This window comes from Oncorhynchus nerka, unplaced genomic scaffold (assembly GCF_034236695.1).
Source record: "Oncorhynchus nerka isolate Pitt River unplaced genomic scaffold, Oner_Uvic_2.0 unplaced_scaffold_1440, whole genome shotgun sequence".
Lineage (NCBI taxonomy): Eukaryota > Metazoa > Chordata > Actinopteri > Salmoniformes > Salmonidae > Oncorhynchus > Oncorhynchus nerka.
In genome coordinates, this window is record NW_027039875.1 from 59396 (window position 1) to 76105 (window position 16710).

Genomic DNA, 16710 nt, shown 5'->3' on the forward strand with positions numbered 1-16710 from the left:
GGTGGATCCAGACACTGGTCTCATCAACTAGTGATGTTAATCTGTGTTGTATCAGGTGGATCCAGACACTGGTCTCATCCACTAGTGATGTTAATCTGTGTTGTATCAGGTGGATCCAGACACTGGTCTCATCAACTAGTGATGTTAATCTGTGTTGTATCAGGTGGATCCAGACACTGGTCTCATCCACTACGACTAGTGACGTTAATCTGTGTTGTATCAGGTGGATCCAGACACTGGTCTCATCCACTACGACTAGTGACGTTAATCTGTGTTGTATCAGGTGGATCCAGACACTGGTCTCATCCACTAGTGATGTTAATCTGTGTTGTATCAGGTGGATCCAGACACTGGTCTCATCAACTAGTGATGTTAATCTGTGTTGTATCAGGTGGATCCAGACACTGGTCTCATCCACTAGTGACGTTAATCTGTGTTGTATCAGGTGGATCCAGACACTGGTCTCATCAACTACGACCGACTGGAGGAGAACGCCCGGCTGTTCCACCCTAGACTGATCATCGCAGGTAACACACACCACCATCATCATCATCATCATCATCATCATATACACACACACACCACCAGTGTGTCCAATCAGACTATAGATCCTCTCTGTTCGGGGACAGAATCTCCTGGTGTATCATTTGGGCCTGGTTTCCCAGACACAGAATCTCCTGTTGACATTGTATCATTTGGGCCTGGTTTCTCAGACACAGAATCTCCTGTTGTATCATTTGGGCCTGGTTTCCCAGACACAGAATCTCCTGTTGTATCATTTGGGCCTGGTTTCTCAGACACAGAATCTCCTGTTGACATTGTATCATTTGGGCCTGGTTTCTCAGACACAGAATCTCCTGTTGTATCATTTGGGCCTGGTTTCCCAGACACAGAATCTCCTGTTGTATCATTTGGGCCTGGTTTCCCAGACACAGAATCTCCTGTTGTATCATTTGGGCCTGGTTTCTCAGACACAGAATCTCCTGTTGACATTGTATCATTTGGGCCTGGTTTCCCAGACACAGAATCTCCTGTTGTATCATTTGGGCCTGGTTTCCCAGACACAGAATCTCCTGTTGTATCATTTGGGCCTGGTTTCTCAGACACAGAATCTCCTGTTGTATCATTTGGGCCTGGTTTCCCAGACACAGAATCTCCTGTTGTATCATTTGGGCCTGGTTTCTCAGACACAGAATCTCCTGGTGTATCATTTGGGCCTGGTTTCTCAGACAAAGAATCTCCTGTTGTATCATTTGGGCCTGGTTTCTCAGACACAGAATCTCCTGTTGTATCTTTTGGGCCTGGTTTCTCAGACACAGAATCTCCTGTTGTATCATTTGGGCCTGGTTTCCCAGACACAGAATCTCCTGTTGTATCATTTGGGCCTGGTTTCTCAGACACAGAATCTCCTGTTGTATCATTTGGGCCTGGTTTCCCAGACACAGAATCTCCTGTTGTATCATTTGGGCCTGGTTTCTCAGACACATAATCTCCTGGTGTATCATTTGGGCCTGGTTTCTCAGACACAGAATCTCCTGTTGACATTGTATCATTTGGGCCTGGTTTCCCAGACACAGAATCTCCTGTTGTATCATTTGGGCCTGGTTTCTCAGACACAGAATCTCCTGGTGTATCATTTGGGCCTGGTTTCTCAGACACAGAATCTCCTGTTGTATCATTTGGGCCTGGTTTCTCAGACACAGAATCTCCTGTTGTATCTTTTGGGCCTGGTTTCTCAGACACAGAATCTCCTGTTGTATCATTTGGGCCTGGTTTCCCAGACACAGAATCTCCTGTTGACATTGTATCATTTGGGCCTGGTTTCCCAGACACAGAATCTCCTGTTGTATCATTTGGGCCTGGTTTCCCAGACACAGAATCTCCTGTTGTATCATTTGGGCCTGGTTTCCCAGACACAGAATCTCCTGTTGTATCATTTGGGCCTGGTTTCCCAGACACAGAATCTCCTGTTGTATCATTTGGGCCTGGTTTCCCAGACACAGAATCTCCTGTTGTATCATTTGGGCCTGGTTTCCCAGACACAGAATCTCCTGTTGTATCATTTGGGCCTGGTTTCTCAGACACAGAATCTCCTGTTGTATCATTTGGGCCTGGTTTCTCAGACACAGAATCTCCTGTTGACATTGTATCATTTGGGCCTGGTTTCTCAGACACAGAATCTCCTGTTGTATCATTTGGGCCTGGTTTCCCAGACACAGAATCTCCTGTTGTATCATTTGGGCCTGGTTTCTCAGACACAGAATCTCCTGTTGTATCATTTGGGCCTGGTTTCCCAGACACAGAATCTCCTGTTGTATCATTTGGGCCTGGTTTCTCAGACACAGAATCTCCTGTTGTATCATTTGGGCCTGGTTTCCCAGACACAGAATCTCCTGTTGTATCATTTGGGCCTGGTTTCCCAGACACAGAATCTCCTGTTGTATCATTTGGGCCTGGTTTCCCAGACACAGAATCTCCTGTTGTATCATTTGGGCCTGGTTTCCCAGACACAGAATCTCCTGTTGACATTGTATCATTTGGGCCTGGTTTCCCAGACACAGAATCTCCTGTTGTATCATTTGGGCCTGGTTTCTCAGACACAGAATCTCCTGTTGTATCATTTGGGCCTGGTTTCTCAGACACAGAATCTCCTGTTGACATTGTATCATTTGGGCCTGGTTTCTCAGACACAGAATCTCCTGTTGTATCATTTGGGCCTGGTTTCCCAGACACAGAATCTCCTGTTGTATCATTTGGGCCTGGTTTCCCAGACACAGAATCTCCTGTTGTATCATTTGGGCCTGGTTTCTCAGACACAGAATCTCCTGTTGACATTGTATCATTTGGGCCTGGTTTCTCAGACACAGAATCTCCTGTTGTATCATTTGGGCCTGGTTTCTCAGACACAGAATCTCCTGTTGTATCATTTGGGCCTGGTTTCCCAGACACAGAATCTCCTGTTGTATCATTTGGGCCTGGTTTCCCAGACACAGAATCTCCTGTTGACATTGTATCATTTGGGCCTGGTTTCCCGGACAGAATCTCCTGTTGTATCATTTGGGCCTGGTTTCTCAGACACAGAATCTCCTGGTGTATCATTTGGGCCTGGTTTCCCAGACACAGAATCTCCTGTTGTATCATTTGGGCCTGGTTTCTCAGACACAGAATCTCCTGTTGTATCATTTGGGCCTGGTTTCCCAGACACAGAATCTCCTGTTGTATCATTTGGGCCTGGTTTCTCAGACACAGAATCTCCTGTTGTATCATTTGGGCCTGGTTTCCCAGACACAGAATCTCCTGTTGTATCATTTGGGCCTGGTTTCCCAGACACAGAATCTCCTGTTGTATCATTTGGGCCTGGTTTCCCAGACACAGAATCTCCTGTTGTATCATTTGGGCCTGGTTTCCCAGACACAGAATCTCCTGTTGACATTGTATCATTTGGGCCTGGTTTCCCAGACACAGAATCTCCTGTTGTATCATTTGGGCCTGGTTTCCCAGACACAGAATCTCCTGTTGTATCATTTGGGCCTGGTTTCCCAGACACAGAATCTCCTGTTGTATCATTTGGGCCTGGTTTCCCAGACACAGAATCTCCTGTTGTATCATTTGGGCCTGGTTTCTCAGACACAGAATCTCCTGTTGTATCATTTGGGCCTGGTTTCCCAGACACAGAATCTCCTGTTGTATCATTTGGGCCTGGTTTCTCAGACACAGAATCTCCTGTTGTATCATTTGGGCCTGGTTTCCCAGACACAGAATCTCCTGTTGTATCATTTGGGCCTGGTTTCCCAGACACAGAATCTCCTGTTGTATCATTTGGGCCTGGTTTCCCAGACACAGAATCTCCTGTTGTATCATTTGGGCCTGGTTTCCCAGACACAGAATCTCCTGTTGTATCATTTGGGCCTGGTTTCTCAGACACAGAATCTCCTGTTGTATCATTTGGGCCTGGTTTCCCAGACACAGAATCTCCTGTTGTATCATTTGGGCCTGGTTTCCCAGACACAGAATCTCCTGTTGTATCATTTGGGCCTGGTTTCCCAGACACAGAATCTCCTGTTGTATCATTTGGGCCTGGTTTCCCAGACACAGAATCTCCTGTTGTATCATTTGGGCCTGGTTTCTCAGACACAGAATCTCCTGTTGTATCATTTGGGCCTGGTTTCCCAGACACAGAATCTCCTGTTGTATCATTTGGGCCTGGTTTCCCAGACACAGAATCTCCTGTTGTATCATTTGGGCCTGGTTTCCAGACACAGAATCTCCTGTTGTATCATTTGGGCCTGGTTTCCCAGACACAGAATCTCCTGTTGTATCATTTGGGCCTGGTTTCTCAGACACAGAATCTCCTGTTGTATCATTTGGGCCTGGTTTCCCAGACACAGAATCTCCTGTTGTATCATTTGGGCCTGGTTTCCCAGACACAGAATCTCCTGTTGTATCATTTGGGCCTGGTTTCCCAGACACAGAATCTCCTGTTGTATCATTTGGGCCTGGTTTCCCAGACACAGAATCTCCTGTTGTATCATTTGGGCCTGGTTTCTCAGACACAGAATCTCCTGTTGTATCATTTGGGCCTGGTTTCCCAGACACAGAATCTCCTGTTGTATCATTTGGGCCTGGTTTCCCAGACACAGAATCTCCTGTTGTATCATTTGGGCCTGGTTTCCCAGACACAGAATCTCCTGTTGTATCATTTGGGCCTGGTTTCCCAGACACAGAATCTCCTGTTGACATTGTATCATTTGGGCCTGGTTTCCCAGACACAGAATCTCCTGTTGTATCATTTGGGCCTGGTTTCTCAGACACAGAATCTCCTGTTGTATCATTTGGGCCTGGTTTCTCAGACACAGAATCTCCTGTTGACATTGTATCATTTGGGCCTGGTTTCTCAGACACAGAATCTCCTGTTGTATCATTTGGGCCTGGTTTCCCAGACACAGAATCTCCTGTTGTATCATTTGGGCCTGGTTTCCCAGACACAGAATCTCCTGTTGTATCATTTGGGCCTGGTTTCTCAGACACAGAATCTCCTGTTGACATTGTATCATTTGGGCCTGGTTTCTCAGACACAGAATCTCCTGTTGTATCATTTGGGCCTGGTTTCTCAGACACAGAATCTCCTGTTGTATCATTTGGGCCTGGTTTCCCAGACACAGAATCTCCTGTTGTATCATTTGGGCCTGGTTTCCCAGACACAGAATCTCCTGTTGACATTGTATCATTTGGGCCTGGTTTCCCGGACACAGAATCTCCTGTTGTATCATTTGGGCCTGGTTTCTCAGACACAGAATCTCCTGTTGTATCATTTGGGCCTGGTTTCCCAGACACAGAATCTCCTGTTGTATCATTTGGGCCTGGTTTCTCAGACACAGAATCTCCTGTTGTATCATTTGGGCCTGGTTTCCCAGACACAGAATCTCCTGTTGTATCATTTGGGCCTGGTTTCTCAGACACAGAATCTCCTGTTGTATCATTTGGGCCTGGTTTCCCAGACACAGAATCTCCTGTTGTATCATTTGGGCCTGGTTTCCCAGACACAGAATCTCCTGTTGTATCATTTGGGCCTGGTTTCCCAGACACAGAATCTCCTGTTGTATCATTTGGGCCTGGTTTCCCAGACACAGAATCTCCTGTTGACATTGTATCATTTGGGCCTGGTTTCCCAGACACAGAATCTCCTGTTGTATCATTTGGGCCTGGTTTCTCAGACACAGAATCTCCTGTTGTATCATTTGGGCCTGGTTTCTCAGACACAGAATCTCCTGTTGACATTGTATCATTTGGGCCTGGTTTCTCAGACACAGAATCTCCTGTTGTATCATTTGGGCCTGGTTTCCCAGACACAGAATCTCCTGTTGTATCATTTGGGCCTGGTTTCTCAGACACAGAATCTCCTGTTGTATCATTTGGGCCTGGTTTCCCAGACACAGAATCTCCTGTTGTATCATTTGGGCCTGGTTTCTCAGACACAGAATCTCCTGTTGTATCATTTGGGCCTGGTTTCCCAGACACAGAATCTCCTGTTGTATCATTTGGGCCTGGTTTCCCAGACACAGAATCTCCTGTTGTATCATTTGGGCCTGGTTTCCCAGACACAGAATCTCCTGTTGTATCATTTGGGCCTGGTTTCCCAGACACAGAATCTCCTGTTGACATTGTATCATTTGGGCCTGGTTTCCCAGACACAGAATCTCCTGTTGTATCATTTGGGCCTGGTTTCTCAGACACAGAATCTCCTGTTGTATCATTTGGGCCTGGTTTCTCAGACACAGAATCTCCTGTTGACATTGTATCATTTGGGCCTGGTTTCTCAGACACAGAATCTCCTGTTGTATCATTTGGGCCTGGTTTCCCAGACACAGAATCTCCTGTTGTATCATTTGGGCCTGGTTTCCCAGACACAGAATCTCCTGTTGTATCATTTGGGCCTGGTTTCTCAGACACAGAATCTCCTGTTGACATTGTATCATTTGGGCCTGGTTTCTCAGACACAGAATCTCCTGTTGTATCATTTGGGCCTGGTTTCTCAGACACAGAATCTCCTGTTGTATCATTTGGGCCTGGTTTCCCAGACACAGAATCTCCTGTTGTATCATTTGGGCCTGGTTTCCCAGACACAGAATCTCCTGTTGACATTGTATCATTTGGGCCTGGTTTCCCGGACACAGAATCTCCTGTTGTATCATTTGGGCCTGGTTTCTCAGACACAGAATCTCCTGTTGTATCATTTGGGCCTGGTTTCCCAGACACAGAATCTCCTGTTGTATCATTTGGGCCTGGTTTCTCAGACACAGAATCTCCTGTTGTATCATTTGGGCCTGGTTTCCCAGACACAGAATCTCCTGTTGTATCATTTGGGCCTGGTTTCTCAGACACAGAATCTCCTGTTGTATCATTTGGGCCTGGTTTCCCAGACACAGAATCTCCTGTTGTATCATTTGGGCCTGGTTTCCCAGACACAGAATCTCCTGTTGTATCATTTGGGCCTGGTTTCCCAGACACAGAATCTCCTGTTGTATCATTTGGGCCTGGTTTCCCAGACACAGAATCTCCTGTTGACATTGTATCATTTGGGCCTGGTTTCCCAGACACAGAATCTCCTGTTGTATCATTTGGGCCTGGTTTCTCAGACACAGAATCTCCTGTTGTATCATTTGGGCCTGGTTTCTCAGACACAGAATCTCCTGTTGACATTGTATCATTTGGGCCTGGTTTCTCAGACACAGAATCTCCTGTTGTATCATTTGGGCCTGGTTTCCCAGACACAGAATCTCCTGTTGTATCATTTGGGCCTGGTTTCCCAGACACAGAATCTCCTGTTGTATCATTTGGGCCTGGTTTCTCAGACACAGAATCTCCTGTTGACATTGTATCATTTGGGCCTGGTTTCTCAGACACAGAATCTCCTGTTGTATCATTTGGGCCTGGTTTCTCAGACACAGAATCTCCTGTTGTATCATTTGGGCCTGGTTTCCCAGACACAGAATCTCCTGTTGTATCATTTGGGCCTGGTTTCCCAGACACAGAATCTCCTGTTGACATTGTATCATTTGGGCCTGTTTCCCCGGACACAGAATCTCCTGTTGTATCATTTGGGCCTGGTTTCTCAGACACAGAATCTCCTGTTGTATCATTTGGGCCTGGTTTCTCAGACACAGAATCTCCTGTTGACATTGTATCATTTGGGCCTGGTTTCTCAGACACAGAATCTCCTGTTGTATCATTTGGGCCTGGTTTCCCAGACACAGAATCTCCTGTTGTATCATTTGGGCCTGGTTTCCCAGACACAGAATCTCCTGTTGTATCATTTGGGCCTGGTTTCTCAGACACAGAATCTCCTGTTGACATTGTATCATTTGGGCCTGGTTTCTCAGACACAGAATCTCCTGTTGTATCATTTGGGCCTGGTTTCCCAGACACAGAATCTCCTGTTGTATCATTTGGGCCTGGTTTCCCAGACACAGAATCTCCTGTTGACATTGTATAATTTGGGCCTGGCATCTTTTTAAATACAAAACATTGAAATCTGTCATTTTCACAGTTGATGTTGGGAATGGTGCTGAAGATGAGGTTTTAAAAAATGAGCCCGTTTCCTGTTAATCGTTCCGTTCTTCTCTCCAGGTACCAGCTGTTATTCCCGTAACCTCGACTACGCTCGGCTGCGTCGTATCGCCGATGAGAACGGAGCTTTCCTATTGGCCGACATGGCACACATCAGCGGACTGGTGGCGGCCGGGGTCGTCCCGTCTCCGTTCGAGTACTGTGACGTGGTCTCCACGACAACCCACAAGACGCTGCGGGGCTGTCGCTCCGGGGTCATCTTCTACAGAAAGGGTACGGAGAGGAGGGGGGGGTACCATGCTGGTCTCTCTGTGGGGTTTAGTGTGTGTGTATGATGCTGGTCTCTCTGTGGGGTTTAGTGTGTGTGTGTCATGCTGGTCTCTCTCTCTCTGTGTGGGGTTTAGTGTGTGTGTATCATGCTGGTCTCTCTCTCTGTGGGGTTTAGTGTGTGTATCATGCTGGTCTCTCTCTCTCTGTGGGGTTTAGTGTGTGTATCATGCTGGTCTCTCTCTCTCTCTCTCTCTCTCTGTGGGGTTTAGTGTGTGTGTATCATGCTGGTCTCTCTCTCTGTGGGGTTTAGTGTGTGTATCATACTGGTCTCTCTGTGGGGTTTAGTGTGTGTGTATCATGCTGGTCTCTCTGTGGGGGTTTGTGGGGTTTAGTGTGTGTATCATACTGGTCTCTCTGTGGGGTTTAGTGTGTGTGTATCATGCTGGTCTCTCTCTGTGGGGTTTAGTGTGTGTGTATCATGCTGGTCTCTCTCTCTGTGGGGTTTAGTGTGTGTGTATCATGCTGGTCTCTCTCTCTGTGTGGGGTTTAGTGTGTGTATCATGCTGGTCTCTCTCTGTGGGGTTTAGTGTGTGTATCATTCTGGTCTCTCTCTGTGTGGGGTTTAGTGTGTGTATCATGCTGGTCTCTCTGTGGGGTTTAGTGTGTGTATCATGCTGGTCTCTCTCTGTGTGGGGTTTAGTGTGTGTATCATGCTGGTCTCTCTCTCTGTGGGGTTTAGTGTGTGTGTCATGCTGGTCTCTCTCTCTGTGGGGTTTAGTGTGTGTATCATGCTGGTCTCTCTCTCTCTGTGGGGTTTAGTGTGTGTATCATGCTGGTCTCTCTCTGTGTGGGGTTTAGTGTGTGTATCATACTGGTCTCTCTCTCTGTGGGGTTTAGTGTGTGTATCATGCTGGTCTCTCTCTCTCTCTCTCTGTGGGGTTTAGTGTGTGTGTATCATGCTGGTCTCTCTCTCTCTGTGGGGTTTAGTGTGTGTATCATGCTGGTCTCTCTCTCTCTCTCTGTGGGGTTTAGTGTGTGTATCTTGCTGGTCTCTCTCTCTCTCTCTGTGGGGTTTAGTGTGTGTATCATGCTGGTCTCTCTCTGTGGGGTTTAGTGTGTGTATCATGCTGGTCTCTCTGTGGGGTTTAGTGTGTGTATCATGCTGGTCTCTCTCTGGGGTTTAGTGTGTGTATCATGCTGGTCTCTCTCTGTGGGGTTTAGTGTGTGTATCATGCTGGTCTCTCTCTGTGGGGTTTAGTGTGTGTATCATGCTGGTCTCTCTCTGTGGGGTTTAGTGTGTGTATCATGCTGGTCTCTCTCTGTGGGGTTTAGTGTGTGTATCATGCTGGTCTCTCTCTCTCTCTGTGTGGGGTTTAGTGTGTGTGTATCATGCTGGTCTCTCTCTCTGTGGGGTTTAGTGTGTGTATCATGCTGGTCTCTCTCTGTGTGGGGTTTAGTGTGTGTGTATCTTGCTGGTCTCTCTCTGTGGGGTTTAGTGTGTGTATCATGCTGGTCTCTCTCTGTGGGGTTTAGTGTGTGTATCATGCTGGTCTCTCTCTCTGTGGGGTTTAGTGTGTGTATCATGCTGGTCTCTCTCTGTGGGGTTTAGTGTGTGTATCATGCTGGTCTCTCTCTCTCTCTCTGTGGGGTTTAGTGTGTGTATCTTGCTGGTCTCTCTCTCTCTCTCTGTGGGGTTTAGTGTGTGTATCATGCTGGTCTCTCTCTCTCTCTCTGTGGGGTTTAGTGTGTGTATCTTGCTGGTCTCTCTCTCTCTCTGTGGGGTTTAGTGTGTGTATCTTGCTGGTCTCTCTCTCTCTCTCTCTGTGGGGTTTAGTGTGTGTGTTATGCTGGTCTCTCTCTGTATCCCTGTCCTCCAGGAATACGTAGTGTGGACCCTAAGGGAAAGGAGACTCTGTATAATCTGGAGTCTCTCATCAACCAGGCAGTGTTCCCAGGACTACAGGGAGGACCCCACAACCACGCCATCGCAGGTACAGGCACTTCTCTGGACACCTATATTGGCTTTATATACAGGCACCTACACAGACATCTCTAAGGTGGATATTAACTAGGAACAACCACACTATGACAGGTACAGTAGCTAGGACACCTCACTATGACAGGTATAGTAACCAGGACACCTCACTACCACACTATGACAGGTACAGTAACCAGGACACCTCATTATGACAGGTACAGTAGCCAGGACACCTCACTATGACCGGTACAGTAGCCAGGACACCACACTATGACAGGTACAGTAGCCAGGACACCTCACTATGACAGGTACAGTAACCAGGACACCTCACTATGACAGGTACAGTAACCAGGACACCTCACTATGACAGGTACAGTAGCCAGGACACCTCACTATGACAGGTACAGTAGCCAGGACACCTCACTATGACAGGTACAGTAGCCAGGACACCTCACTATGACAGGTACAGTAGCTAGGACACCTCACTACCACACTATGACAGGTAAAGTAGCTAGGACACCTCACCATGACAGGTAAAGTAGCCAGGACACCTCACTATGACAGGTACAGTAGCTAGGACACCTCACTACCACACTATGACAGGTAAAGTAGCTAGGACACCTCACCATGACAGGTAAAGTAGCCAGGACACCTCACTATGACAGGTACAGTAACCAGGACACCACACTATGACAGGTAAAGTAGCCAGGACACCACACTATGACAGGTACAGTAGCCAGGACACCTCACTACCACACTATGACAGGTACAGTAGCTAGGACACCTCACTATGACAGGTACAGTAACCAGGACACCTCACTACCACACTATGACAGGTACAGTAGCCAGGACACTCACTATGACAGGTACAGTAACCAGGACACCTCACTATGACAGGTACAGTAGCCAGGACACCTCACTACCACACTATGACAGGTACAGTAGCTAGGACACCTCACTATGACAGGTACAGTAGCCAGGACACCTCACTACCACACTATGACAGGTACAGTAGCCAGGACACCTCACTATGACAGGTACAGTAACCAGGACACCTCACTACCACACTATGACAGGTACAGTAGCCAGGACACCTCACTATGACAGGTACTAACCAGGACACCTCACTATGACAGGTACAGTAGCCAGGACACCTCACTACCACACTATGACAGGTACAGTAGCCAGGACACCTCACTACCACACTATGACAGGTACAGTAGCCAGGACACCTCACTACCACACTATGACAGGTACAGTAGCTAGGACACCTCACTACCACACTATGACAGGTAAAGTAGCCAGGACACCTCACTATGACAGGTACAGTAACCAGGACACCACACTATGACAGGTACAGTAGCCAGGACACCTCACTATGACAGGTACAGTAGCCAGGACACCTCATTATGACAGGTACAGTAACCAGGACACCTCACTACCACACTATGACAGGTACAGTAGCCAGGACACCTCACTATGACAGGTACAGTAGCCAGGACACCTCACTATGACAGGTACAGTAACCAGGACACCACACTATGACAGGTATAGTAACCAGGACACCACACTATGACAGGTACAGTAGCCAGGACACCTCACTATGACAGGTACAGTAACCAGGACACCTCACTATGACAGGTACAGTAACCAGGACACCTCACTATGACAGGTACAGTAACCAGGACACCTCACTATGACAGGTACAGTAACCAGGACACCTCACTATGACAGGTACAGTAGCCAGGACACCTCACTATGACAGGTACAGTAGCCAGGACACCTCACTATGACAGGTACAGTAGCCAGGACACCACACTATGACAGGTACAGTAGCCAGGACACCACACTATGACAGGTACAGTAGCCAGGACACCTCACTATGACAGGTACAGTAGCTAGGACACCTCACTATGACAGGTACAGTAGCCAGGACACCTCACTATGACAGGTACAGTAGCCAGGACACCTCACTATGACAGGTACAGTAGCTAGGACACCTCACTACCACACTATGACAGGTACAGTAGCCAGGACACCTCACTACCACACTATGACAGGTACAGTAGCCAGGACACCTCACTATGACAGGTACAGTAGCCAGGACACCTCACTATGACAGGTACAGTAACCAGGACACCTCACTATGACAGGTACAGTAGCCAGGACACCTCACTATGACAGGTACAGTAACCAGGACACCTCACTATGACAGGTACAGTAGCTAGGACACCTCACTACCACACTATGACAGGTACAGTAGCTAGGACACCTCACTATGACAGGTACAGTAGCCAGGACACCTCACTATGACAGGTACAGTAGCCAGGACACCTCACTACCACACTATGACAGGTACAGTAGCCAGGACACCACACTATGACAGGTACAGTAGCCAGGACACCTCACTACCACACTATGACAGGTACAGTAGCCAGGACACCTCACTATGACAGGTACAGTAACCAGGACACCTCACTATGACAGGTACAGTAGCTAGGACACCTCACTACCACACTATGACAGGTACAGTAGCTAGGACACCTCACTACCACACTATGACAGGTACAGTAGCCAGGACACCACACTATGACAGGTACAGTAGCCAGGACACCTTACTATGACAGGTACAGTAGCCAGGACACCTCACTATGACAGGTACAGTAACCAGGACACCTCACTACCACACTATGACAGGTACAGTAGCCAGGACACCTCACTATGACAGGTACAGTAGCCAGGACACCTCACTATGACAGGTACAGTAACCAGGACACCTCACTACCACACTATGACAGGTACAGTAGCCAGGACACCTCACTATGACAGGTACAGTAACCAGGACACCTCACTATGACAGGTACAGTAGCCAGGACACCTCACTACCACACTATGACAGGTACAGTAGCTAGGACACCTCACTATGACAGGTACAGTAGCCAGGACACCTACCACACTATGACAGGTACAGTAGCCAGGACACCTCACTATGACAGGTACAGTAGCCAGGACACCTCACTACCACACTATGACAGGTACAGTAGCCAGGACACCTCACTATGACAGGTACAGTAACCAGGACACCTCACTATGACAGGTACAGTAGCCAGGACACCTCACTACCACACTATGACAGGTACAGTAGCCAGGACACCTCACTACCACACTATGACAGGTACAATAGCCAGGACACCTCACTACCACACTATGACAGGTACAGTAGCTAGGACACCTCACTACCACACTATGACAGGTAAAGTAGCCAGGACACCTCACTATGACAGGTACAGTAACCAGGACACCACACTATGACAGGTACAGTAGCCAGGACACCTCACTATGACAGGTACAGTAGCCAGGACACCTCATTATGACAGGTACAGTAACCAGGACACCTCACTACCACACTATGACAGGTACAGTAGCCAGGACACCTCACTATGACAGGTACAGTAGCCAGGACACCTCACTATGACAGGTACAGTAACCAGGACACCACACTATGACAGGTATAGTAACCAGGACACCACACTATGACAGGTACAGTAGCCAGGACACCTCACTATGACAGGTACAGTAACCAGGACACCTCACTATGACAGGTACAGTAACCAGGACACCTCACTATGACAGGTACAGTAACCAGGACACCTCACTATGACAGGTACAGTAACCAGGACACCTCACTATGACAGGTACAGTAGCCAGGACACCTCACTATGACAGGTACAGTAGCCAGGACACCTCACTATGACAGGTACAGTAGCCAGGACACCACACTATGACAGGTACAGTAGCCAGGACACCACACTATGACAGGTACAGTAGCCAGGACACCTCACTATGACAGGTACAGTAGCTAGGACACCTCACTACCACACTATGACAGGTACAGTAGCCAGGACACCTCACTACCTCACTATGACAGGTACAGTAGCCAGGACACCTCACTATGACAGGTACAGTAGCTAGGACAGCTCACTACCACACTATGACAGGTACAGTAGCCAGGACACCTCACTACCACACTATGACAGGTACAGTAGCCAGGACACCTCACTATGACAGGTACAGTAGCCAGGACACCTCACTATGACAGGTACAGTAACCAGGACACCTCACTATGACAGGTACAGTAGCTAGGACACCTCACTATGACAGGTACAGTAACCAGGACACCTCACTATGACAGGTACAGTAGCTAGGACACCTCACTACCACACTATGACAGGTACAGTAGCTAGGACACCTCACTATGACAGGTACAGTAGCCAGGACACCTCACTATGACAGGTACAGTAGCCAGGACACCTCACTACCACACTATGACAGGTACAGTAGCCAGGACACCACACTATGACAGGTACAGTAGCCAGGACACCTCACTACCACACTATGACAGGTACAGTAGCCAGGACACCTCACTATGACAGGTACAGTAACCAGGACACCTCACTATGACAGGTACAGTAGCTAGGACACCTCACTACCACACTATGACAGGTACAGTAGCTAGGACACCTCACTACCACACTATGACAGGTACAGTAGCCAGGACACCACACTATGACAGGTACAGTAGCCAGGACACCTTACTATGACAGGTACAGTAGCCAGGACACCTCACTATGACAGGTACAGTAACCAGGACACCTCACTACCACACTATGACAGGTACAGTAGCCAGGACACCTCACTATGACAGGTACAGTAGCCAGGACACCTCACTATGACAGGTACAGTAACCAGGACACAGTTCTAATATACAGTAACCAGGACACCTCGCTATGACAGGTACAGTAACCAGGACACCTCACTATGACAGGTACAGTAGCCAGGACACCTCACTATGACAGGTACAGTAGCCAGGACACCTCACTATGACAGGTACAGTAGCCAGGACACCTCACTATGACAGGTACAGTAACCAGGACACCACACTATGACAGGTACAGTAACCAGGACACCTCACTATGACAGGTACAGTAGCCAGGACACCTCATTATGACAGGTACAGTAACCAGGACACCACACTATGACAGGTACAGTAGCCAGGACACCTCACTATGACAGGTACAGTAGCCAGGACACCTCACTATGACAGGTACAGTAACCAGGACACCACACTATGACAGGTATAGTAACCAGGACACCACACTATGACAGGTACAGTAGCCAGGACACCTCACTATGACAGGTACAGTAACCAGGACACCTCACTATGACAGGTACAGTAACCAGGACACCTCACTATGACAGGTACAGTAACCAGGACACCTCACTATGACAGGTACAGTAACCAGGACACCTCACTATGACAGGTACAGTAGCCAGGACACCTCACTATGACAGGTACAGTAGCCAGGACACCTCACTATGACAGGTACAGTAGCCAGGACACCTCACTATGACAGGTACAGTAGCTAGGACACCTCACTACCACACTATGACAGGTAAAGTAGCTAGGACACCTCACCATGACAGGTAAAGTAGCCAGGACACCTCACTATGACAGGTACAGTAGCTAGGACACCTCACTACCACACTATGACAGGTAAAGTAGCTAGGACACCTCACCATGACAGGTAAAGTAGCCAGGACACCTCACTATGACAGGTACAGTAACCAGGACACCACACTATGACAGGTAAAGTAGCCAGGACACCACACTATGACAGGTACAGTAGCCAGGACACCTCACTACCACACTATGACAGGTACAGTAGCTAGGACACCTCACTATGACAGGTACAGTAACCAGGACACCTCACTACCACACTATGACAGGTACAGTAGCCAGGACACCTCACTATGACAGGTACAGTAACCAGGACACCTCACTATGACAGGTACAGTAGCCAGGACACCTCACTACCACACTATGACAGGTACAGTAGCTAGGACACCTCACTATGACAGGTACAGTAGCCAGGACACCTCACTACCACACTATGACAGGTACAGTAGCCAGGACACCTCACTATGACAGGTACAGTAGCCAGGACACCTCACTACCACACTATGACAGGTACAGTAGCCAGGACACCTCACTATGACAGGTACAGTAACCAGGACACCTCACTATGACAGGTACAGTAGCCAGGACACCTCACTACCACACTATGACAGGTACAGTAGCCAGGACACCTCACTACCACACTATGACAGGTACAGTAGCCAGGACACCTCACTACCACACTATGACAGGTACAGTAGCTAGGACACCTCACTACCACACTATGACAGGTAAAGTAACCAGGACACCTCACTATGACAGGTACAGTAACCAGGACACCACACTATGACAGGTACAGTAGCCAGGACACCTCACTATGACAGGTACAGTAGCCAGGACACCTCATTATGACAGGTACAGTAACCAGGACACCTCCTAC

General features: G+C 48.1%; 1 protein-coding gene across 1 annotated transcript in view; it reads left to right on the forward strand.

Moving 5' to 3' along the window:
- Window positions 1–430: 430 nt before the first annotated feature.
- The window catches only part of LOC135568676 (serine hydroxymethyltransferase, cytosolic-like), a gene marked incomplete at its 5' end in the record, with an annotated part of 28001 nt that continues 11721 nt past the window's right edge, over window positions 431–16710 (forward strand). The window contains 3 exons of the mRNA XM_065015429.1: window positions 431–527; window positions 8128–8340; window positions 10215–10328. Of these exons, the coding sequence (XP_064871501.1) occupies window positions 431–527; window positions 8128–8340; window positions 10215–10328 (424 nt within the window). The remainder of the gene's footprint in view (window positions 528–8127; window positions 8341–10214; window positions 10329–16710) is intronic.